This window comes from Pelmatolapia mariae, linkage group LG22 (genome assembly GCF_036321145.2).
Source record: "Pelmatolapia mariae isolate MD_Pm_ZW linkage group LG22, Pm_UMD_F_2, whole genome shotgun sequence".
NCBI lineage: Eukaryota > Metazoa > Chordata > Actinopteri > Cichliformes > Cichlidae > Pelmatolapia > Pelmatolapia mariae.
Window position 1 is genome coordinate 457,247 of NC_086245.2, and position 25,705 is coordinate 482,951.

At 38.8% G+C, this 25,705-nt stretch overlaps 1 protein-coding gene across 1 annotated transcript in view; it reads left to right on the forward strand.

The window, feature by feature from the left end:
* grin2da (glutamate receptor, ionotropic, N-methyl D-aspartate 2D, a) overlaps positions 1-25,705 on the forward strand; it is a 145,276-nt gene that overhangs the window by 10,384 nt on the left and 109,187 nt on the right. Inside the window, exons 3-5 of the mRNA XM_063465664.1 lie at positions 368-634; positions 14,245-14,432; positions 21,702-21,842. Coding sequence (XP_063321734.1) covers positions 368-634; positions 14,245-14,432; positions 21,702-21,842 — 596 coding nt within the window. The remainder of the gene's footprint in view (positions 1-367; positions 635-14,244; positions 14,433-21,701; positions 21,843-25,705) is intronic.

Genomic DNA, 25,705 nt, shown 5'->3' on the forward strand with positions numbered 1-25,705 from the left:
CATGCCTATGACTGGGTCGGCATCATCAGGATAAAAATGATTTGAGATAAATGTGATGAGTCAACTTTGTATTAATTTGCAGAGGCCATTCCCTGAAAAGGACAAGTGGTCTCAATCCATGCCAGCAGAAATGTGTAAATGAAACACAAGATCCCCTTTAGTGTGGGGGGTCAAGGGTTTAGCTTTTCATTTAATTTGTCAGGTGTGTTTAAAGAAGATGCCATTTCCCGATTATGATGCTGACACTAAATGGACCTTTTAAAGCTATAATATTATTATTTAATTAACGGACACTTAATTCTGTGTTTGCTTTGTCCAAGTCCCCAAATAAATTTCTGTCTTATGGCGTCTCCTTCCTATCTTTTAGGAGAGCGGTTCCATCTACCTCCAGTTCACCTGCTCCACATTGCTCCAGCTTGAGGTTATCTTCGAGGTGCTTGAAGAGTATGACTGGACCTCCTTCTCTGTAGTGACCACCCGTCACCATGGCTATGAGGACTTCCTGGCCATGGTGGAGGGTATGACCGATGGCTCTTTCATTGGTTGGGAAAGGAAGAGTGTGGTGATTCTTAATGTAACGGACGACCCCGGTGGGGCACGGACGAAACGACTGCTCAAGGACAATGAAGCCCAGGTAAGGCTGGAAACACAAATGTCATTTCCTGCTGTACACATCCATGAAAAAGGTTTCATTTATCTTATGGTGAATAAAAAGGAAAGAAATACAAAGAAATATATTTAACGAAAGATATCTGTACCACCTGCCGCTCATTTTGATGAGCTGCCAACCTTGAAATCACTTCTGTAGCCCGCGGCTCAGGTAGGGGAGATCTGTGAAGGCTCCACAAGCCTTGAAGAAGCAGATGGTGATCTCTCCCTCAAAAATGATATTTTCCTCTATTGTTAATGTGACCTCATGCTTTCAGCTTCTAGGTTCACATTGAAAGTCACAACCTTCAATGGTCTTGCCCCTAGAAAGATAAAATGTCTCACACGCTATAAGGCTGTACTGTTCGCTTAAGCCTTCAGCAATTTTAAAAGTGCATTGCAGTATGTGAGGAAGATTTTAGCTACATACACAGCAATGGAGAGGTCTAGATTCTTCAAAATCATCAGCCTTGACATTTGCAAAATACACTTTTGAACTGTTCACACACTGTGGGTTCTTTATTTAGCTAACTAGCCTTTAACCCTTTAACGTTCTGCTCAACCAATTGGTAGAGCACATTTTCAGGCCCTATATCTAACTGAGGCTTTCACTGAAATTGACCTACCCTGTTGAGTCTTTTCTACCAATTGGTTTACATCTGTAATGCCAAAAAAATCCACCAGAAGGCATTGTGAACGGAAACTGTTGGCTCTTCTTATACCTCTCCCAACAGGAAGTCAGAAACAAAAAACCATCCAACATATTTTGAGTGTTTTTGATGAAACTAAGATAGGAAGATATAATTTTTTGATAAATGATAGTGTTAGAGGACTTACTAAACAGATGTATGTCACTTGACAGCATTAAAAAAAGTGAAATTAAATGTTTAATAGTTTTTTTAAAAAGTGGTCAACCAAACGGTTGATTTGTCCCTTTATGGTGCTAATTCTAACATAACCTAAATGTTATTAAAATTGATTATTTGCCATAAAGTCAGACCACTATACCCATGTTTATCCATTGCTATTGATAAATCACATTAAGTGTTAGCACAGCAAGAATATGTTGAAATAATTTCCTCAGTAAGTAATTTTTGTAACTTTCTGAGTTAATATTAGTAAATATTCTAAAAATCAAGAACAACATGTGGAAATCACAAATATCACAACTGATTACCTTTTAACCAAATTACAGTAGCTGGTAAATTAATATTACTAAGTTGTCAAAATTATAATTTCATGTTTAACAAGTACTATATGGACTCCAAACAATTACATGGCTAAAAATCATATGTGGCATACTCATGATACCATCCATCTTCCTCAACCAGTGTGTTTGAGGTCATGGTTTCATATGAAGTCACAAGGGCTGGCACTCTGCACCAGTATATCGCCAACAAACCAGATGAGTGGGGCTTTAAATTGTTTGGCCAAGCAAGTTCGTCTGGCATCATCCACGACTTGCTGCTGTATCAAGGGGGATCTACATTCTTCAATGCTCCCCTCAGTGAAAAGGAACAGAAGCTACCTCTAAGGGGCCAAAGTTGTAAAAAACACTATGCAAACTTGTGAAGAGCTGAGGTTCTTTTATGAGTTTCAGCTTGGTTCAAACTTGCACACCTCCTTGGGTGTCAGGTGCATTGGTACTGTATGACCAAACTGCACTGGTGGAGCTCCCCTGATGGCAGACAAAGACCTGATGAAGGGCCATGGAGCCTGTGATTACAGGTCTGATGAAGGTCTGATTGCAATAAAATAAAAATGTGTCAACCTTCTCAACAGTGCCTGTGGGTTCATACCTCTTTCATTGGTCAAACAGTGGAGCAAAGAGTCCAATGCAAAGATCACCATTCCATGCCCATCACTCATCCCTGTGTATAATTAGCATATGGGAGGAATTAAGCTTTCTGATATGATATCACACCTGTATAAGACAAGTTATAAGTCACAAGTTAAGGAGATGGCATATTCCACTGTTCGGATACATCCTTGACTTGAATACCTGGTCTACAAGAGGGACTGTGCCCTACTGGGCCAGAAACCAATGGCTCTCAAAAGGTTTCCACCTGGCTGTGTCTGAACCAAGTTAACAAGCCAGCATCTAGAGTTGGACAACCATGATTCAGCTCTCCAAGACCACAGAATAAATGCTACACACTAAGACCCCAACAACCAAAACCACAAGCAGATGTGCTTGATTTGCACTGTTTTTATTTATTTATTTTTTTTAAAAACAAAACTGATTTTGCACAGTAGCATTCAATCAGAAGTGGCCTGAATCGGAGTATTTTGTGCTGTAGCACATTTTTCACATTTGCAGATTAGAAAACTATGTATTTTGTTGTTTGAGATAATACTTTCCTTTGATGGAATGAAAACAGCAATGTTCACCTGCATGCTACTAGAAATAAACTGTGTCCAATACCCTGGATAGTTTTTGTTATTCATTTAATTATAATTTGGCCTTTTATTTTTTTCAACTGTATTATCTAATGTACTTGTATTTGCATGACATTTCATACTTTTACCATTAAGTGACATCTCAACCGTTTGGTAGAGATCAATATTTTAAAAACTACAGGGTCTATTGAGAAAAAAAAAATCGATTGTGGTTATTACTCACCCAAATCAATAAGAAATGCAAACAAAAAAAAATTCCATTGCTTTTTTCTTGGTGTGGACCTCAAAGTGATGTTTGTAGTGCAAAGCAGCTAAGGTGAAACAAAACATTGAAGATCTAAACTAAAGATGAGGAGGAAGCGATTTTTTGCATTGTGCCGTTTGGAGGTCTGATTGAAATCATTCACACTGAAAATCTGTGGTCAGCTTTTTAAATGGGATGTGATTTAATACTAGCAACACTAATACTATTTACATGAGTGTACACACACTTAGTTAGAATTGTGTGCAGTGCATTAAATGATGACTATGTCCCGCATTCGTCTCCTTCAACGGCAAATACTCAGCTTACTTGGACACATGCATGATCAACTTCCTGACTGTTTAGTATGGTTTTGTGTTGCTTTTAATTTTTTAACAGTGCATATATATTTAAAAAAACAAAACTCTGTATATTATCACCGGAGGGGATGTTTAGTCGTCGTGCAAGAATCAGGGACAGGATAGAACACCACAAAAGCCATTAGGGCTTATAATTTTATTTTTTGTGCCCTCAGTGGGTTATATACTTTACCTCAGGTGCAGGTAGATTACGAGCTGTGGGTGGCCATTTACCATTTATTATAGATAGTGTTTCTCAGACCCAGATGTAGACTTGGCAACCCCTCTTGAACTGGCCCAGGGTACAGTTTCCTTAGCCGTGCCCAGGCATCAAATACTGGTCATGGATGAATGGAACTGTGGGTTAAATGCACTTGTGCATGATATGGACCACTATTGTGAGTAAACCTTTAGTCGAGAACAGCCTAGTTTACTGATACCCAAACTAACTGATGAATAAACGTATGAATAATAAGTAAGTAAAATTTACCTGAAGCGAGGATAGGTTTTTTTTGTACCTGTGGTTGTGCTTGTGTCACACAAAATGTAACAAAATTTCCTTTATGGGTATTCAGGTTAAATAATCTATGGGTCGAGTCATTCTTCTTGTCTCTTTACAAAATGGTTTCACAGCGTTGTCTGACTGAGGCATTTACTTTTTCTGATTATGATTGATAGAAATGCCAATCATAATATTAGGCTTCATGTAAATGTAGCCGATATGACAATCACCCACTCACGTCAGTGACAGTTTGTACTTTATGTGAGGAATGTCAAATTCATTTTACATCATGGGCCAAATTGGGCTCACTTTTTTCCTGAATGGACCAGACCACTGAAACTCACCTTTGTGTCAAAGCTACATCGTACAGCTTTATCTACATGATAAAAAATGCTGCTGTAGTAGATGAGAAAACATTTTCAGCATGACTCTTACGCTGTACAAAATGTTTAAAGTTATATGAAAAGTGCTGGTAGCTTATTGGCCAGCCTGCTCTGTATTAATGAAACAAAGCTTTTGTTAATTTACAAAACATGTCCTTTGTTACTATAGATTTGTATTATTATTTCTGTAGTAAAGAGTAAAACACTTTGTAGTGTCAACTGCCATTTTTCAGTAAGAAAAGCTGTAAAACATATTTTTTTATAAAGTTAAATTTGATTAAAACAAAAGTCCAACATTGATGCCCCCCTCACATTTTCCAAAGCTGTCCAGTGGGGCAGATTTGAGTCTTTGCCGGTCCGATTCTGGCCCCCAGGTGTTATGTTTGACATCCTTGCTTTCTGTAATTATAGCTGTGAAAGAATTTTCTTATTTCATTACTCGCATACATAAACATGCGCCATGATCATACAAGTAAAACATACCCAAAGAAAAAATGAGTTTTCTTCTATAAGCTGCAGAAGGACATTTTTCTAAACACAAATCCAGATTAATCAGCTTTTTTTTCCAGATCAGCATATCAGCAATAACTATGAAGTTGAAACACTGGACCAGAACTTAGTTCTTTGAACATCTGTGAAGAAGGCTAAAGCATCGAGCCGTTTAAAATTGGCCCTTCACTTACAGTAAAAGCCCTATTTTGGGTTGACTGAGGATATGCTATTCATTTACTGTGATATCCTGGGGGTCCACTCACACCCACCCACACACCATCTCCACAGACACATAGGAGTTTTGTAGTGTAACTACAACCTTTAGCTATTGCAGCTCTGCATTACTCTGCTCTTTTCACAGCCGGGATCATCGCTTTGCCAACTTCTGCATTGCTACAGTTTTACTCACTGAAAGGCTCGTGCACACAGCTCAGTGCAGAGGCTATTTCCAAATTCACTTTATATAGTGCCAAATCACAAATATAATTACCTCAGGGCACTTTATATTGTAACATAAAGGCCCTGCAATGACACAGGGAAAATCCATATGAGCAAGCGCTTTGGCGACAGAAGGAAAAACTCCCTCTTAACAGGAAGAAACCTTAGGCAGCACCAGGGTCAGGGAGGGGCGGCCATCTATTGGCGACTGGTTGGGGTAGGGAGGAGACAGGACAAAGACACACTGTGGAAGAGAGCCAGAGAGGAAAATTCTCCTTCCTTCATTTGGAAAAGCGACACATTCCTGTTATATATTAAGCTAAATATTATAATCTCTTTACTCTTGGTTTGCAAACTTGAGCTTGAAATAGATTTGAGGAATTAGTCTGGTCATGTAGTAGGAGTGATATTGTGCATGACTTTCAACCTTGAACAACATAAAAGGCCATGAATGGACTGCTGTTAAACATAAAAGTTGAAGAGCATAAACATAATCTACAGATAACAGAAAAAGTAGAACAGAGATCTTCTGAGTTGACCTTAGCTGTGGTTTAACACATCTGATAGGGGGAAATCAGTTTCTGTTTACCCCAGGATTGTGTTTCTTCCCACCGTCCTTCCAGTCTTCGTCTCTCACTGTATCCGGTTCATACATATTCATTCCTTGCTCTCATCTTTTTTACTGTTGTCAGCTTCAATGACCTTTTGTCAAAATAAAGTCCATCAAAGAGAGAAAGAAATGTAGAAGGGATGAGTGGACCAAAGAAAAAGGATGAACATGCGTGAACATGATGTAACCTAATGAAAGTGAGACGAAATTTTGAACAGCAAAGTAGCGGCGAATGGCCTTTAGATCTTCACATGTACATATTCTGAGTTATTTTATTTATTTAGTTGCTTTTTGAGGAGATGACTGTATGTTTGAGGAATATTTTTAGAAATGGTGACAAAGTGTTTGTCAGTGTTTTTCAAAGCAAAAGCACTGAAATATTTTTGTATCTATGAACACCTGGTCAGCATTTCACCAGATTTGTGAAATGAGGCTTCTTAGTGAAACTGACTGGCAGTATTCTGACAGCACTGTCAATGGCTGCCATTCATTTTAAACTTGACATCTCTTTGTTGATGTTGTTCATTTGTTTGTTTCTGTTGGATTTAACCCTTGTGTGGTGTTCGTATTTTTGTTACTCAGCCAGTGTTCATGGGTCTGGTGGACCCGCTAAAGTTTTGGTTTTCCAAATTAACACTATCAAACAATTTTATGTTAAATTACTCAACAGATGTTTACTTCATCCCAATTACAAGCCATATGAACAGCAAACATGGTTAATTTTTTCCCTTTACCTTTGTTAGATCACATTTATGAATTAATGTGCTTCTCGTTTTTTTTTGTAAAATGTTATAAAAAATTAAATCAGTTATAATCAAGTGGAGTGAGTGGAAAGACACAACATATTTACACGTGAAGCAATATATTCCACAACTAAATGAGATCAGCTGCTCATAAATGGTGACATTAGGCCCAGGGTTGTAAAACGGGGAGGCGATGCACCCACTTATCCCACACTGTCCTGATGGCAGCTAGCTTGTCTCTCTGCCGTCGAGCTGGTCTGTCGTCTCAGTTATCAAAACGGATAATCCTGGAAATTTTGTGGAAGTTTTCCAGAGACATTGATGCACGGAAAGGTTCTTGCCGGTTTCTGCATCCCACAGGGATTCTGTGGATTCCCCTTTGGACCTGAAAACTTCTGCAAGGATAAGAACCCTAAAGTAGGCATTTGGGGTTCTTAGATCAATTTGGTCCATCTTCTTCCAACTCTCTCGAAAAACACACCTTCCGTCTAGATTACTGCAATCCAGACTAATTTTCTGGATGGAATCTGGGATGAAAAGCTCAAATGAAGACTTGATGTCCTGCACATGAGTAACTGTCAGCCGTGCTGGCCCTGGCTTATCACAGTAGCAGCTCTGCAGGCTGGCTCATTTCTTGGGCAAGAAGACCATTCAATTTCACCATTTATTGACATCTATATTTCTTCACTTGCTGTCTGGTGGGCTTGTACTGGTCCTGGAGCTGGCTGCTGATGGGGTACTCGTCTTCGTTTTGTTACTAAATGGTGCTCAACCTCATCCTCTTCTTCAAAGTCACTGTCAGACTCTGAATTTGTGAAATATTCTGAAACCTCTTCCTCAACATCATCATTCCAAAATCAATTGGATGGCCCTCGCAGTAGATAATCGTTTGCCATCTTGATCAGTTGTGTTAAAGAACCACACTGGCAAAGTCTTATTTATATTATTATGCGCCTAATCTGCAGGTGGTACAGGGTATGAGAAAATAAAATTTGGATCCCGCAAGAGAGCGGGTAAAATGTGCGGGAATGTAAGAGCAGACGGTGTTGATAGTTGAATTTTCAACAATGTTGCAACTTTGTGCGGGAGCGGGAGAGGAAGAAAACACTATCAGCAGCACCAGAAAGGAGGAAGACAGAGTATGGGAACACAGGACCTACACTTTTATTAGACCTGGGTCCAGTGGACCCGAACACCTTGTATGTAATGTAAATGCGTGGGGGGGACTACAGTATGAGGTCGTTGAAAATTTGTTCGGATTTATGTTCTTCACAGAAAATAAGCCAAAGCCAATGAATTTCAGGTTAAAAAAATAATTAATTGTCTAATTTTTCTTTTGAAAAAAACTGAAAACGGGTCTCACAGACCCGAACACCATACAAGGGTTAAAGGTATTTTAAGAGCTTAAACTGGATACACAAACCACCTCAGTGCTAAAATTCAGATGTCAGTAAACATTCGCTCCCCAAACTCCCTTCTCCCATTTCCTTACTAAAATCGTCACTTCCATCTCAGCAATAGTAAATACAAACAGGTCTGTAATGGAAAGTTTGGGATTGTCTCCAAGGTCATGCTTCATTTTTTTTTTTCTCTCTCTCTTACTTTCACTGAAATGTTGCCCTCCGAGGATTGTGCTCCCCAGTCCCAGGGTCAGTATCATCTATCTAAATGTTTTATTTTCAACACAAATATGTGAGTGCACGTCCTTGGAAAAAGTAGCTTACTCTTGTTTTTACTGTCTTTCAAGGTGTTTTAGAAGCAGCCCAGTTAGTTTTTGGCTCATAGATGGTTTTTTTCTGTCTCCTCTTTTTTTGTTTCTTGCTGCAAATGATCTGGTCTCTTTTACTATCAGCAGTATATTCTAATACGTGTCAGTCTGTTTTGGATTAGATGGAATTGGTACTAACGTCCCCTTTGTTTTAAAGAACACTATTAAATGGGGTGTGCTGCCAGCAGTGTTGGGCAAGTTACTTTGAAAAAGTAATTACAGTTACTAGTTACTACTTCAAAAAAGTAACTGAGTTAGTAACTGCGTTGCAATATTCTAAAAGTAATTAATGACTTGAAAAGTAACTATTGCGTTACTTAAAAAAAAAAAAAAAAGTTTAACCCTCTGGGGTCCAGGGTATAATTGGCCATTTTTGACTACTTTTGATGTTTCCTCTACATTTCACCTTTAAAAACCATTTGTTTGCCTTGTTTGGTGTCATTCTTTTCAGCACAACCTCACGTGTCTGAATTTACAGTTATATTTTCATTTTGACATACTGTATTAACACAATTCATCTAAAAAGACAAAAAACATAAAATCCCAGTAGAAAGTTTTATTTTTACTGTAACAACCACAAACATGCTTATTGAATCATATTTCATAACTTTGACAATTTATATTTGCATTTAATTTTAAAATCATATGCACAAGTTTTGCAAACAAAGTTATTTGCATCCATTTACCTTTTACCCCTTTTTTTTTAAATAACCATTTCAAACTATTCACATAACAATCAGCTGTTCTGCATTCAATAAGATGCCACACAAATTATTTGTACCACTCCAATAATTTCTGTGGACTATAAAGGAGAACATTACAGCCTGATACCTGCAGGTCTGACAGCAGCAGGTGTCATTCCTGTTTCTACCTGGAGACAGCAGTCGCCACACAAAGCTATCCACAACACTACACACTAACTACACAAGAGAACACATTACCTACACACTCCAAACACGCTAAACGTCACAACTCTCTCTCTCTCTCTCTCTCTCTCTCTCTCTCTCTCTCTCTCTCTCTCTCTCTCTCTCTCTCTCTCTCTCTCTCTCACACACACACACACACACACACACACACACACACACACACACACACACACACCATCGCTCCTAAAACTTCCCCCTCTTCCTAAACAACCAAATGTCATGTTGCCATTTAATTTTTTGATTGGTCGACATGGTGCATTTTTCCACCAACACAAACGGGCTGTTTTTTTGTTTGCTCATAAGCAGAGAGTGCTTGCTAGCGCTGTCCTTAGACAGCAAACGAGATGAAAATATTGAGGAAAAAACGCGTATATATTGTTTATCATGACTCTGATTTTACATGGCCTATCTGCACAATTTAAAAACTGGTATATATCACCTTGTTGCTTTGTCATCTTGAAGTGGTCATGTGATTGGCTTACCACGACTACTATATTCTTCCTCAGCCAAACAGCAGCACGCATGCGATTGTTTTCCCCCTAGCTCCAGGTGTTGTGCCAAAAAGTAATCATCTGCCAGACAGTGATTGCCGTTTTCAGATCTTATGCCAACAGACTGCACAGTAATTAATTCTCCACTATAGTAGGATACTTCCTAACGGGCAGTGTTGCTCAGACCTTGTCACCACCATCACTGGGCTGTTTCCAAATGCTGCTAGTGGGACTTGCATAATCCTCCCAAAATGCTCAATTCTTTGGTGGATATCCAAAAGGTTACATAATGTCTCTGTAGTGGTTTTGTAGTGCAGGTTTAGTACTGAATGGCATTTACAAAATGGTAAAATAGACTGAGTGTCCAGTCAAATACTCTACACAAATACTCCTGATGCTACAATTATTGATTAAATTAGGTTAATCTTTACTGTGATAGTTCATAAACAACATATTCCCACTGAGGCTTTTATTACTGCTCTTCCTGGCTCCTGGTCCCCCTCTTTTTTTTTTTCTTCTGCTTGTTTCCCTCGCTCTTTCTCTCATCATACATTAACATGTCTCGCAAGCAGATGGTATCTGGATGTGAGCAATCTGTATATCTTTTAGACCTGAAATTAAAATTTGCCTCCAGTGCTTCCGGAGCATTCCACCACTCCCAAACATAAATATACCTCAGTGACCTGCCTTTAATCTTTCATTTTTCTTTTTTGTTTTTGTGATCTCTGAAGCTGTAGTGCTGCATGGGTTATTGTTCACCTCAAAGCCGGCACATTAACATAACACAGGCATAAGATGAGGATTTGTATCTCACTGACTGGTAAGTGAGACAGCAGGCTTGCTGTTTTTCTTCTGCATGCCTAATCATTGCAAACCAAGCAGTGCACCAACAGAATGCAACCTGCAATGCTATTTTTAACTTTTCATTTATTATTATAATTATAACTTTCAAGAAACCAAATGACGCTGTACACAAGAGTAGCAAAAATAAATTTTAAAAAAGTCTAGAGGTGAGTTTTGACAAGTTTCTTGAAGGACTCCAGTGACGGGACATTGCGAAGCTCATATATGAGAGAGTTCTGGAGGGTGGGGGCCACCACACTGAAGGCCCAAAGGTTCTGATGTTGGTGCGAGGTACAGAAAACAGAGAAGGACCAATGCATCCGAGACTGTGTGTATGGTTTGCAGCAGGTCAGAGAGATACTGAGGTGCCAGGGCATTGAGAGATTTGTAAGTAAGAAAAATCTTGTGAGTAATGTGTGACTTGACCAGGAGCCAGAGGAGATATTGGTATTAAAGTGTTACACCACAACTCAGACCATCTTCTGAGTTAGTTTCAGTGATTTTAAAATCCAAGTTCACTACTTCTGATAAGTTTATATTGGCCCCTCTCTGATGTCCTAAAGTCTGCAATAACATGCACATCAATAATCTCTAGGTGATGCCTCCGTGGTTATGGATCTATATTAGTATTTAATGGATCTGACTTTACATTGGGAATGGACAGAGATCAAGGACTGATTGAATTTGATCAGTCATTAGCATTTGATGCTAGTTTTAAACATATCATTTGCAAAAAAGTTTGAAAGTAAGTCAGTTCAATGCCCAGATCTCAACAGCTGTAGTTCTTGATGTTTATAATGACATATTAGCGTTTGTTCACCTATAACGCCACAACATCCCAGTGAGCTCGTTACACAGCTGCTGGACAAATGTACACTCTGAACAGCAGTAAACTACGACATTTGTCTGTCTAACTCAGCTATGAAGCCAATGCAGAGTGCCAAACAATCTGTCAAGTAAAATCACCTTTGCAGACATTTGTAAAAGAATGGGCTCAATGGATTCAAGTGTAGTACTGCAATAGTATGCAATAGTGCAAGAAGTCAGTTTGCAATAATATCCCTTACTGCTGATCATCGATTATCAAGGTGTGAAGAAATTCAGCAAAGTGGAAGTGCTCTTAAGACTCACACCAGCTCACTGGAAAGTTATCCATCGTTTTCAGTCACGTGACCGACTCACTGCCCTGGCAGACAAAGCAGTGCTCCACCTTGATCGCAAAGTGTAAAGAGTAGATAGTACTGCACCTCATGAAGAAAAACTACAAATTTTGGGAACTTTGGTGATCCATATTCTGCCCATCAGCTTTATTTAAATCCCTGGCGATGTCTTTCCCAGAGCTAGAGTTTAGTGACATCTACAGGTATCTTCTAGAGATTTGCTTACTTTACCTGCTACCAGGATGAAAGCTTTCACAGTATGGACAGCTACATGTATTTTTAATCTGGATGGGTAAATAATGCCACTATGTTGGAGGTGAAGAACAAGGAATTGTTCTTCATTTATTGGTAAAGTAAAGCACTACATAGCTATCTTAAACGGGCTACCACACGTAAATTTTAGTTTTGTTGACTTGGACATTTACAGTGTCATAACAGTAAAGCTGACAGAGTATCATTCCTACAGTTTAATGAGCCGCCGCTGACAGCCAGGGTCACTGTGGAGAAGCAATGATTGGCGTGATTAGTGTATCTGATAGGACAGCAACTATCAGGCATTTTGGTTAAGTTAAACTTGAAGACGTTCAAAGGATGGCTGCAGAGCAAAGGACCAGAGTACTGTTTTTGTCTGCCAGGTGTGTTGGGTGGGCGTGTCCCAGTAGCTTTGACGTCACCTGAAAACTCTGGCTAGAGCGGGGTTGTTGAGGGACAGTGTTGTGCTGACTGGACAACCTAACTCCAAACCTCCTCTAGCATTAACAACAGCAGAAGCATTGTGTGGTGGGAGCTTTGTGTCAGGGCTTTTCATAGCTGGACAGTTCCTGTAGGTGTAATGTGTAGAATATCCAGTGCACAGTGACAGTAAAAAATGGTAAGAGCAACTGAAAAACCTAAACAATGAGCTGAAACCTGTTAAAATGTTTTATTTAACACAGAGGATTGTCACTACAGGTTAACCGTTTCATAGTAAATAAAAGTGCATTGGGATCCAAGTAGTCCTGCTAAGGTAGATAAAAGCTGTTTTTTATAATGGACACTTTGACTGCTGAGATTATTAGGTATGTAGGTAAGTCGTGCAGTAATTACTCATACTAGCACTGCCAAAAAATATGTATATGTGTGTGTATATATATATATATACACCATATATATGGTGTATATTCACTATTTTTGTAGGGGACTTTCATTTCGACCTGGATGTTGACGCAGTTAAGCTCTGTCATGATAAAATATGACGACCCACAGGGATCTAAATGAAATGTTCTCTTCCAAAATGAGATGTCCAACGTTTGAAAAATGAGTCACCTGTGCTAACAAAGTGATTGATGGGAGAAAATTATAACAAATTACATCTTTTTGTGAGGGATCACAGCAAGCAGGGAAGTCAACTTCTTCCTCAAAAATCCGAGGAGGAGAACACTTTTAATTTCAGAGAAAGAGTGAGAAAATTCGAGCTTGCAGATGCCATATGAGGGCTAAATATATGCTGACTGTTCAGAGGATGTGATTGATAGAGACTGAGTGTGAGCATGGACCTCATGCCGACTTTGATCCCATTTGCTGTCAACTGAGTAGGAGGGATCAGCGTCATCTCGCCATCCTCGGCGGTGAATGTGCAGCATGTGGCAGGATCCACACACTACTCGCCTGCTGCTCTCACTGTGTGTTAATAAAGCATTTCACATTTTGGTTTTGGCTAATTTCAGTTTTATAACCTCTTCAATTGTCTTACAAAACTGTGGCGCAAATTCTCCCAAAGTGCTTCCTGAGTAATCATCTGAAGTGCCCTCATCAACCACACACACAGCTGCTGTCCTCCGTCTCGCACTCCTCGAGTTTTGTGTTTTCTTACTCTCACTTTGTCTCTTTAATGTTGCCCACCCTCCATTCAATTCCCCCTTTTTAATAATGTATGAAGAGAAAATGCAAGCAGACCAAGAGGCATCATTTTTCAAGTGCAGTTCACTGTGTTCTGAAAAAATAAAGTGAAGTATGAATGTGTAAGTGTACCAAGTGTCTTGATTTATATTTGAATATAATCTATTTTAGTAAAGAAATCATGAAAGTGTATTATAGGGCCACGCAGCAAGAAATGGGGAGGAAGAAAAATCTTTTTTTCTGCCTCTTCTCTTTACTCTTGCTCTGCAGCTTCTTTCTCCCCATTTCTGGTTACTCTCTTTTTTGTCTTCTACTCATCCACCCACTGCAGTAACTGTCTTCCTCTTTTTCTCTTCCTCCAGGTCCGCCTTCTGTACTGCTCCCTGGAAGAGGCTGAGCTCATTTTCCGGGCAGCTTGGGCAGCGGGTCAGGCCGGGCCCAGCCATATGTGGTTTGCTGTGGGACCAGCCCTATCCGGGTTGGGTCTGGAGGGGCTTCCAAAGGCTTTGTTTGCCATCCGGCCACAGGGGTGGAGGGATGAGCCACGCAGGTACGAGCCCAGGATTTCAAATATCAGGGGTTCACAGGCTGCGGGGGCTTCAAACAGGGCTTCTGCGGGTTCAAGGAATCTGTGGATAAGGTTAAATGTGTTGCATTTGACTCTTAAGCATTCTCATCCATGTCTGGCTCTGTAACACTAAAACTCACAGCATACTTGCTGAAAGACAAATCTCTATGAGAATCATTGACATGCCCTTAAACAGGCCTCATCATTAATTCATAAAGTTCAAATCTTAGCCAGTTTCAATTACTACTAATGATCTCCCGAGCCCCTCCTGTTTGTTGTCCATCTGCTATTGGCCATATCATCCATAAATATGATATCATTTCCACTGCTATGTCGATGACACACAGCTCTACCTTTCCAATAAAAACCTACTTCTGCTCTCTCATCCACCTCCCTCTGTGTTTGCCTCCAAGAAATCAGATCCTAGTTTTCCAGGAACTTTTATAAACCACGGTTCTCTTATTTGACACCAAATCCCCCTTGCCAAGACTAAACCGTTGACCGTTTCTCAGTTTTTTTTCTCACATCAGGTACCACATTTGGTCTCATTCACACATCAGTTATTGATCATAAGTCTCGTCTCTTTGGTCTTCCCGTCCAGTCCATCCCTAAATTTCAACTGGTCCAGAACTCTGCCAGTTGCATCAACATCGTTCGCCACATAAAGTCTATCATTCAGCAACTTCACTGGGTCCTGGTTGAATATTGTATTGATTTCTGTTCCTCACATTTAAAACAATCCACAACCTTTCTCTAGAGTTACCACTTTGAAGTTCTGCACCTCAACACACCTGTTTGCACTCTCAGGCCTTCTGGTTCTTCTGTCCATCTCACCATACCATCCACCCATTTGACTACCATGTGGTCAAAAGACTTCAGTTGCTCTGTCCTCTGCCTGTGGTACTCCCTCTTACCAGACATCTGTTACACTGATCCTCTCTACACATTTAAAACCCATCTTAAAATGCACCTCTTAAAACGAGTATAAAGACTCTGATCATCATCCATTTGTCTCACAAATCCTCTTTTCTTTATGATTTTATATTTATATATTTTATAGATGTTTTTTACATAAGGTTACCTCAAATGTTTTGAAAGGTGCCTAAAATAAAATATTTCTATAAAGGGGATTTGTTTTTAACTTTGTAATTATAGGTTTTCTATGCAAAGTTTGGCTTTGATTCATGTAAAACCAGGTCAGAACAGTACAAAATATTAGTTAGTGCTTCACATAATAGTTGAAGAGTTGACACAAACTGTGAAGCCTGATTAAAGTCTTCTTTCACCCTCCATGGTGAAAGAAAAAATTGATAAGACACTGAAGCCACATAAGGATGTCTCATATTTGTTGACAATGCTACTAGCTCAACCTAGTACCTAATTTGCATACTGAGATTTGATCAGATACTCCACTGAATCAAAGTAATTAGTATGCCTCTTATTACCAACGCCTCATGATTACATGACATTATCCAGACAACCCTTTTTAGAAACAGAATGAAAGTGAACACCAGATGCAGTGAGATCTGTCATATCCACTACACACCGAACACCAGGCATCCATGCACGTTGTTTTGTGGGCTTGATCTGATTGGCCAGTCATGGTCTTTGAAGAAAGGAAAAAAAAAAAGACATTTTATTATGTCTGGAAAATTAAAGATGGATAGTAATATTTTAAGGCTTTCACAGAGACCTGAATTTTACCTAACTTCAGTCATAGAGTCATGTTTACTCTTTTCTGTTTATTAGAGATCTAAAAGACATCTAAATGGTAAGCAATCACTGAGACTAAAATTGAATTAAATCTGGTTTGAAAGTGAAATTTAATAGATGTTTTAATTTCGTGTGAAAATGTTGTGACCTGCTGCACAACACTGACTCCAGATACACAGATTAATATTAAGCCTCAGTCAAAACCTATTGTCCCTGTCCTGTTGGGACTGTCCATTAGTTGATGGATGAGTAGTGTTGGTTTACAGCAAGATGAGGATGAGATGTCCTTTCAAATAAATTTGGATTAAGAAAAAAGCCTTTTTTTCCATACAGCTTTCCAATGACCTGAAAAGATGTCTTTTTTTATCTCAACATGTGGATATCCACCTGGATCTATGTTTTTATATTTGGAGTAAAACTTTAAAATTTATGGTCTGCTCAGTTTGACGCTTTTTATGTGTTGCAGTGGAACAAGTAAGTGAATATTTAGTTCAGATTTATTATTGGTGCTAACATTATACAATATTAGCCACTGTATAAAATCTTTTCAATACAATCAAACCCAAATCAACAAACTGAACCAAACTAGAAAAAACCCAAAATATGATTTTATTGATATTCAGCTTTTTTTCTATTTACTGTTTTCAAAACTTCACTCACTTAAAAAAATTTTTTTTTTCTCTTTTTATAACACGTCCCATTCTAACAGCATTCATGTCTATACTCTGTGAAAAACCTTTATTTTTGGTGTCATATGATTTTCCAAGCAGCTCATATGTGAAAATCCCCAAAACAGTAAAACCTTGAGTAAAATGACAAAATTGCTCAAATGTTAAAGCACATTAATTAGTGCTGCTACTGTACTGCTGGTCCTTGTTAAAATGTTACATTTCTTTAATTAGGAATCTGTAGCTAAAGAGTTTTACCTCATTTTGTGATCCTATATAAAGTATATGTTATGTTTCAGCAGACTGTTTCTAGTGCTGAAACTTTATGCATTATCAATTTTTGTAGTTTCTTTTCTCTCTGCTGAATTGAGAATTCATTGAGTTTTGCTGTCCGAAGCCTTGAAGATGGAGAAACCTTATGATTAAAAAATACATGAGAAGATAAATATTCTTCTCTTCATCCCTGAAAAGCACACTTTTTGCACACAAGTACACAGTTTAATTTTACAACCACCTGCATGGTCATGATGCACTCGCTGTAAGAATGACCTGATCTCTTCACTGGGATCATAACATTTACATCCAATCTAATCGAAATAAATTGACCGAGTGTATCCAGGTGAAAGATACAATTCTCTATTGATTTTTCTTTATTACCTTTAAACTCATGTCTGCTGCACCTCATAATGTGAAATGTGTGGTGGTTCTAACTCTTTATATAGTTCAATTATGCAACTATAAAATTTAGTTGCAACATAAATCCAAACAAGGTCAAAGAGATTTCCCTGGATACAAAACATTTTACACAACATGACAACACAGCCTTCCATGTGATTCCATATATCACCTGGAAAATGTTCACTTCACTCGCCATCTTTCTACCTTCACTGTCTACCAGTCATCTTGGCTCCTGTGAAATCCAGGATCCTTTTCTAGCTTTTCAGTCTGTTTTTCAATGTATCGTGTCACTGTGCTTGTAAAATGTACGCCCAGACTAGAAGGAAAGCCCAAGTGAGCGGTTCACTTGTCACCACTTCCAGTGGCAGAGTTCATGCTGAAACAGATGCTGCATCCCAAGAACGAGGCTACATATGTTATAAGATGTACACGGACTGGCTATTCTGACTAAATCCTATTAATCCATCCTCCGATATAAAGATTACAATGTAGAACGAATGTTTATAATTTCATTTCAGCTAGTTACCACACATATTGCACTACAGTTACAACAGAGTTGAAAAGACAAGTGCATTAAGTCCCCAAACCTTGTAGGTTAACATACACTTTTTGCACTTTACTCATATACACATGGTACACTCATTCTCATACACATATACTCTTGTACACACTGTATATGTTTGTATAAATGGATTTTTAACATTAAATATTGAAAACGGCTCCATACTAAATGAAGCCCATCTTCCTTGATATCTAGTGTGAGGTTTCTACCTGGATGGAGTGAGCAATCATCATGGTTTCCGCACAGTGATTAGTGATTGAAGCCTGGAGCTGATTGTTTACACTGTTGCCATGTTGCAATTATTGGATGCACTAGATATGTCTTCTCCAGTTGTATATGGAATGAATCTGAAAAATAACCCCGTCACTATATCGGTGTTTATACGTTTGATACTTTTGAGTGTTTTCCACACTTCTGCTGCTGCTTATGATGGATATTTCGTAGAGCTTTTCTAAACACCAAAAGTATTATTTGATAATCCATTCAACAAAGAAATGTTATCATTGTACAACTCTGCAAATCATTCACTATGTGATTCATGGCCACAAAAAGTGCTGTCACTGTAGCTATGATATGGTTGACATTGCTGCAAAATTTAGAAAATTTAAACCCAAAAAAGAGATGACAGAAATGCACAAATGGAGGACATAAAAATCCTAATGACTGGGATGTGAGCAGAAGACCAACTGCACTGTCATTCTGTATTAGTCACAAAGGAATTTATTATATCAGCACTGACAAGCAACTTAGGAAAATTATAAAAGTACTAAGAGGCTGTGAAGTACAGAGAGAGAGCAGCCACTGGCCCTGTGAAGGGTCCACTTCAAAGGGTGAGCCACAAAAGGATTTGTAGCTATTGTACGGATACTGAACTTGTAAATTCTGTGAACTGTCCTTGATAACACATTTCTTCACATTACATTAGCTCATCACAGCAACCTGTTTCACAGAAACCAAGAGCAGGACACTTTAGAGGTCATCCATCCTTCCAATTCAGGGTCGCAGGGAGCTGAAGCCTATCATATAGCAATGGGCAAGAGGCAGTGACTAGACAGGTCACCAGTCCATTACAGGGCTAACACAGAGAGCCAGTCATTCAAGGCCACCAATCACTAGTTAACTTAACTTGACATTTTTTGAACTGTGAGAGAAAGCCAGACTATGAGGAGAGAATCCGCCCAGTCAGTGGGACAACTCCACACAGAAAGGCCCCAGCTGCTGTGAGGTGTGGTGTTAACCACTGCAAACTCTGCTGCCCTCAAAGGAGATGTATTGTTTTAAAATACATAAAATAATGTGTATTCCACATGTCACAGAGAAATACATTATTGCAGTAGGCACATGGACAAAAACTGTTGCTGGTTCAAAGCATAAAAAAATGTTAATTCTGAAATATGTCTCATAGATGAGAAGATTGTTTATGATATTTAACAGACCAGTGGGTGATTATTAAAGCCTACATTCTTTACCCCCATGAGTGTGTTAGCCCCGAAAGCTCTAAAGCCATTACGCTCTGTTAGAGACTCATAAAGCTGGAGACTGTTGAGTAGTCACTCCTCTTATACTTGTTTGAACTGTGCTTGAAATCTTCTGCCTCAGGTGCATGCATAATCAGTTCATTGTAATGTAAAGTCTATGTTGGCAAGTTTCTGTGGTCATATAAAAGATTAGCAGGCCGAGACCCTAAGTCTTACAAAACTCAGTGACAATGAGATGACAAAACTCACATGACAGGGTCATGGGAACTTCAGATTGTGGAAAGTAAAATGAAGACCTGACCTAAAACATCAATAATAACTGCATATCAAAAATCTGACCCTGTCTTGAGGAAAAACAAGTTTTTAATGCAAATCATTTAAAAAATAGCATAATAATAGAAAGTTAACACTTGGACCACATTAAACTTTTTAAACATATTTAAATCGTTAAAAAAAAAAAGAGTGATGGCTACAAAACTGTCCTGCTCACCAGCTTTTTTGAATGGTAATTTGCAGAATTATGGAAACTCCACTTAAATGCTTTATGAAGTTGGCAGCATTCACATTTCGTGCTCGACTGGTAGAAGGCCTTGTCATCAAGACTAGAGCAAGATGTACTGTTTGCCTTAGAAGTTTATTTTACATAATATGTTGATGCATGCTCAATCATCCAGGAAAGGAAATCCCAAAAAGTTGATTCTGTTCATTTGGACGTAACATTTTCAGTAGGAGAAATGTTTCATCACTCTTTAAGTGACTTGTTCAGTCTGAAGTAGTCTTCATCAACTTTTGGGGATTTTCCATAATAAATAACAGCATTCTGTATTATAGGATGTAAGACGTGGCAGTTGTTGTTTTTTAATGCAAGTTACAAATCAGTGTTGACTTTACAGCCACATTAAAAGCTGTGCCTTTTGCTGCAGGAAAGCTTCCAGCAGATCAAAGTCTGATCTATTATTAAACTTTCCTTAGACAAAGAGCGAGTCTGCTAATATTTATTTACTCAAACTGAGAATACTTGTCACACAAATAAATTTAGAAACTGGATATTCAGGGTTTTTTTTTTTTATTGAAGTTGTGCTTGAATTCGCTTGTTATCAGCTGTTTTATTATGCCTCTCTGTCACTGGGACATTCATCAGCTGCTTGACTACAAACTGACTTACAATGTCCAGAGTGACATCCAAGCACATTTATAAAGTAGCTTTTATAACACTGCTTACCTCATTAAAGTTATGATCTCTGTGATTCTACTGGAATTTAAGCTATGTAGGAGTAGAAAGATTTCCACTAGATGTAGGTTAGACACTTCAGACACCAAAAACAGAAATGCAGTGCTAAACAAGGGCACTAAAAGGCTACATTCCTTTGCCAAGGATGAAAATTCCCTTCACATCATGAGTGAACTGAGTCCTTGAATTCAAAGAAACTCTCGCAAATTAGTCTGTGATAGTTTTCTGAGACCATCAAACAGGCTTATATTTTTTTTTCTATTTCAGTGTATTTAAATAAGGAAAAAACCAGCACCCCTTGCTTGAACATGTACAAAAGGATTCTAGAAGTTGAAATTTTAAATAAAGAGTTCTTTATTATGTTGAAGGTATATATTTTCTCATGTCTACCTGATAAATGTGTTATGGAATAATCTCTTTTGCCCTGGTAGCTTGATCTAAAGTAATTCAATTAATCTTCAAAAGACTCAGAAACTAAAACTTTTCTGGTATGAGTAATATTTGTACCCAATATAGGGTGGAGAAAGTAAATAAGTAAATAAAGTAAATAAAATAATCAAATAAATCTACTCGGTCATATTGGTCCAGTGGGTCCAGTGGGATTACAATGGGTCATCAGGGAGGCTAATCATCTAGAGACAACCTGAACTGAATATTAAATGGTCAAATCAGCAAAACTCTGTTTCCCACAATACTGAAATAAACTGTACACATTTCAGCTTACCTAGTGGAGGAGTCATTTATTTTGTGAAGTCACATTCATTATTTCAGGTTGTCATATACATTTGAGTAGTTTTCCAAGCTTAACTCTCTGTCCTCTCCAGTATCTGTGCATTTCCTGGGACCCCATCAGGTAAAAAAAAGACCTTTAAAACAAATCTAGTCTCTCGGTCTCATGTTGTTCTCTTTGTAATCCTACAGGCGTATTGCCAAAGGTGTTTCTGTCCTCACCCATGGGGCAATGGCTCTGCGGAAGGACCAGGGAGCCACTAGCCGAGCGCAGTACGCTGGCAACTGTCAGAGCGACGGCAACCAGACCCATCGAGTGCCAGACAGAATCAAGTAAGTGGCAGGGAGCGCGAGGGACAGAGGGTGACTTTGAAGTTTGCTGTATGTGAGAATCTAATGTGACTGGCATCAGAGTGAACAAGCAAACAGTGCAACGGCATGGAAAGGCAAATAGTTGCCAACAGTTTTAATCAAATGTCCTCATTCAAAGCAAACCCAGAGAGCTGAGTCATTCTGGCCTGAAAACAGCTGCTTTGTTTTTATAGCAACATTTTACAGATGGATAAACTCCACATAGAAAATCCATGTTTTCACTGCTGGTTTCATTCTGCATTTGTTAATGCTAAAGATTTACAGCGCAAATCAGCCACAACATTAAAAACACTGACAAGTGAAGTGAATAATATTGATCATCTTATTACAATGCAATATGCTGCTGGGAAATCTTTGGCCCTGGCATTCATACTACTTTGACACATAAGATCTGTCTAATTGTCTGTTAGAGCTCAAGGACACCCATTCCAAAGACTACTCACTGACACTGGTGCCAGCAGCCTCCCCCAGCAGGACAATGTGCACTGTCACACTACCAGAGCCACTGAGAAATAGCTCAGGGAACAGCACGAAGAACCCAAGGCATTTAGCCGGCCTCCAAACTACCCAGAACCCAAAACCGATCAGGACCCGCCAAAATAAGACCAGTCCACAGAGGCCCCAGCCTGCAGCCCACAGGACCCAAAGGACTTGCTGACACTGTCACAGTGCCAAACATCACAAGACACCCCCATGGATCATTTACCCATGCCCCAAAGAGTCAAAGTTTCTTTCAGCAGCACAAGGCTGACCTATTAGGTCTTTTAGTTTAGTGACTGATTGGAGTGCATTGCAATCATGCTGTCAAGCAAACATTGTTTTTGCTTTGCAACGACCATTAAATTGCATGATGAAGGAACGTGCAAATAGTTGACTGATTTAGCAACTGTGCAACATGTTCAACTGTTCTCAGTCTCAGTCCATTAGTGCTCCTTTATTCTGTATGACTGAATTGATGCAGTTGTTTATTTAAAAAAATGGGCTGTTTGTTTCAAGACAAAACTTAAATATGTGAGAGCTTCACTAATGTAAGAAAACAATTGATAGATTTGTAGGGACTATTTTGAGTTGTGCATTGCTGATGTTGAAACTGCTGCTTGGTGCTTAAAACACCAGCTAATAATGATATTAAAATACTGAAAAACTTTTTCAGATGCTTTTAAAGATCTGTTTATATGCAGATTAAAACCTAATATATTTTCTCCAGTGTTTAGTGGAAAGTCTTTACTTTTTGTTAATGACTCAGACTCAAGTTCGTTAAGTTCAGTCAGATGACTTGCATTTGAAATGGTTCATTACAGCAGCAGAGTATAGTTAGTTTGGTAGTTATAGAGAGTTTGGTTTATCACTCTGCGGATATGTTACAAATAAAATTTGAGTGTGATGGTAGATGCTGATGGATCTCAGGCAGCAGATGCAGGGCAGCAGTAATATTTACATGTCAGATGGAGAAAGAGGAATGTTTTCAGCTTACACAGACCGCCATATTGATGTCTGTTTGGTATATTTTGTGAGGAGAGTGAGGCGTAGTATTGTACCCTGTGTCACACAAATGGCTGCATTTCTAGTTTGACTGTGAATATACTGACATTAGGTGCAATGGATGAGTTGACAAAGTGGTTGTAACCAAATTTAACATTTGCATTTAGGACAGTTTGCCCTTCACAATCAGGGAGACTTTAAATGTGTGAAGCAAAGAAATAAAATAGCAGAAGTCCAACTTTTAACTACATGCTTGTTTGACTGCTCCTGCTCTTTGGCACAGTTCCCTCTGGGAACTGTTTGGTGGAGTTGGGTTTTTCTCTCAGTTGTGTCAGAGTTACAGAAACCGTCTGGTATCTACTGCTACTGTATGCTTGTTAATTGTCTGCAGTTTTATTGCATTCACAAATTAACTGCTATTAACTGTAATACTTAAAGACCTTCTCCATCTGTATAGTGTTCTTTCAAGGGCACAGACCATCATTTTGACTCTTACCATCTTTTACAACATGGAGTTCCAGATGGTTCCATCTTTGTAATGCCAAAAGAAAGTCATTTGTTCTGTCGGCTATTGGTTTTTAAACAAATTTTGAACATTTCCCCTCAAGATTTATATTCTGTTGTACACTTGGATCAAGTATTGTTTGTGGATGGATGAATGGGTGGATGGATGGTGTTGGTATGCTGTCTGCAAAGCCAAAGTCCCCAGAGTGCATTTAAGTTTTATGCTAATCAAGAAGAGTAAAATATATGCATGGAAAGCAGTTTGTGTAGTCATAAGTACAAAAATAATGTACTAATATTGTGTAAGTATTGAGCGAGAATACTAAATGAGTTGTGGCTGTGTCTTCATCACCAGCTGTTTCTCATATCTCGTGCCTCTGTCACAGCAAAATGTGTTGCTGGTATTAAATACTCCAAAGTTCATTTTTGGATAGTTTGTAAAATTTTTTTTGTAATGTCGGACTGTCTGGGGATATTTTTTTTCTCAATGCCATAAAACTGCAAAAGATGCAGTTACAAACATTTACAGGTGTTTGAGATCAAAATGATGGTAACAATGAAACTTGTGACTCTGACACTTTGAGGATGGGTTTGTTTGTGGCTACCATTTTTAAGCTTTGAATTAGCATCATGGCAGCAGGCATCTTGGGTTTTGTCCCCAGTAATGACTTTAATGGGTGCATTAATACTTGTTGGCTTACTGCAGGTGCACTGAGCAGAAATAGCTCAGTGAAGGCATCTTGGTAGCAATACTTATACTGTTAACTGCACAGGAAGTCATACTTGTCAGATAATGTTTTAAAAGAAACACAGAAACACTGGATAGGCTCCAATTCAACAACTAAAATAGCTAAGGCGAAGCCTAGCAGATGGCACCAGCATGCACCTGTCATGAAAAACAGTTAAGCCCTCAATAATGCATGGCTTAAGTGTATGTACAGGTAAATTCTGTTATTAAAAAAAGTTTTCTCAAAGAGTGAACTTTGAGAAAACTTTGAAAATGTAGACCAACATTATCTTTGTATGATGCTGTTTATTTCTCCTGTAAAGTTGGGCATTTTTTCATGGACATTTACAGGAAACAACCTTTGCACCCAGCCACTAGTGGCCACTGGAGGAATGACAGTTTTGACACTTCTGAGTTAGCAGGTACAGGTGTCAAGGGGGGTATTAACCCCACCACTTTACTCCCACATTCTGTTTTGTTTTTTTTTTTTTATATTTGTAACTGCACATACGAGTTATCATCAGACCAGGTGGTAGCACAGAGCTTTGTAAGCCTTGTGCTCCTTGAGCAAGAAAATGAACTGACAAGCGAACAAAACAAAACAATTCTGCCACATTAACCCAGTGAAACATAAGGCAGGTTTAAGGAGAGACTCAACAATAAGTCTAAATTACAACACTTAACCACAAGAAAGAAAAAGCAGTTGTAGTTTGTACGTACAGTGGGGCAAAAAAGTATTTAGTCAGCCACCGATTGTGCAAGTGCCCCCACCTAAAATGATGACAGAGGCCAGTAATTTGCACCAGAGGTACACGTCAACTGTGAGAGACAGAATGTGAAAAAAAAATCCATGAATACACATGGTAGGATTTGTAAAGAATTTATTCGTAAATCAGGGTGGCAAATAAGTATTTGGTCACCTCAAACATGGAAAATCTCTGGCTCCCACAGACCTGTAACGTCTTCTGTAAGACGCTTTTCTGTCCCCCACTCGTTACCTGTATGAATGGCACCTGTTCGAACTCATCATCTGTATAAAAGACCCCTGTCCACAGCCTCAAACAGTCAGACTCCAAACTCCGCCATGGCCAAGACCAAAGAGCTCTCGAAG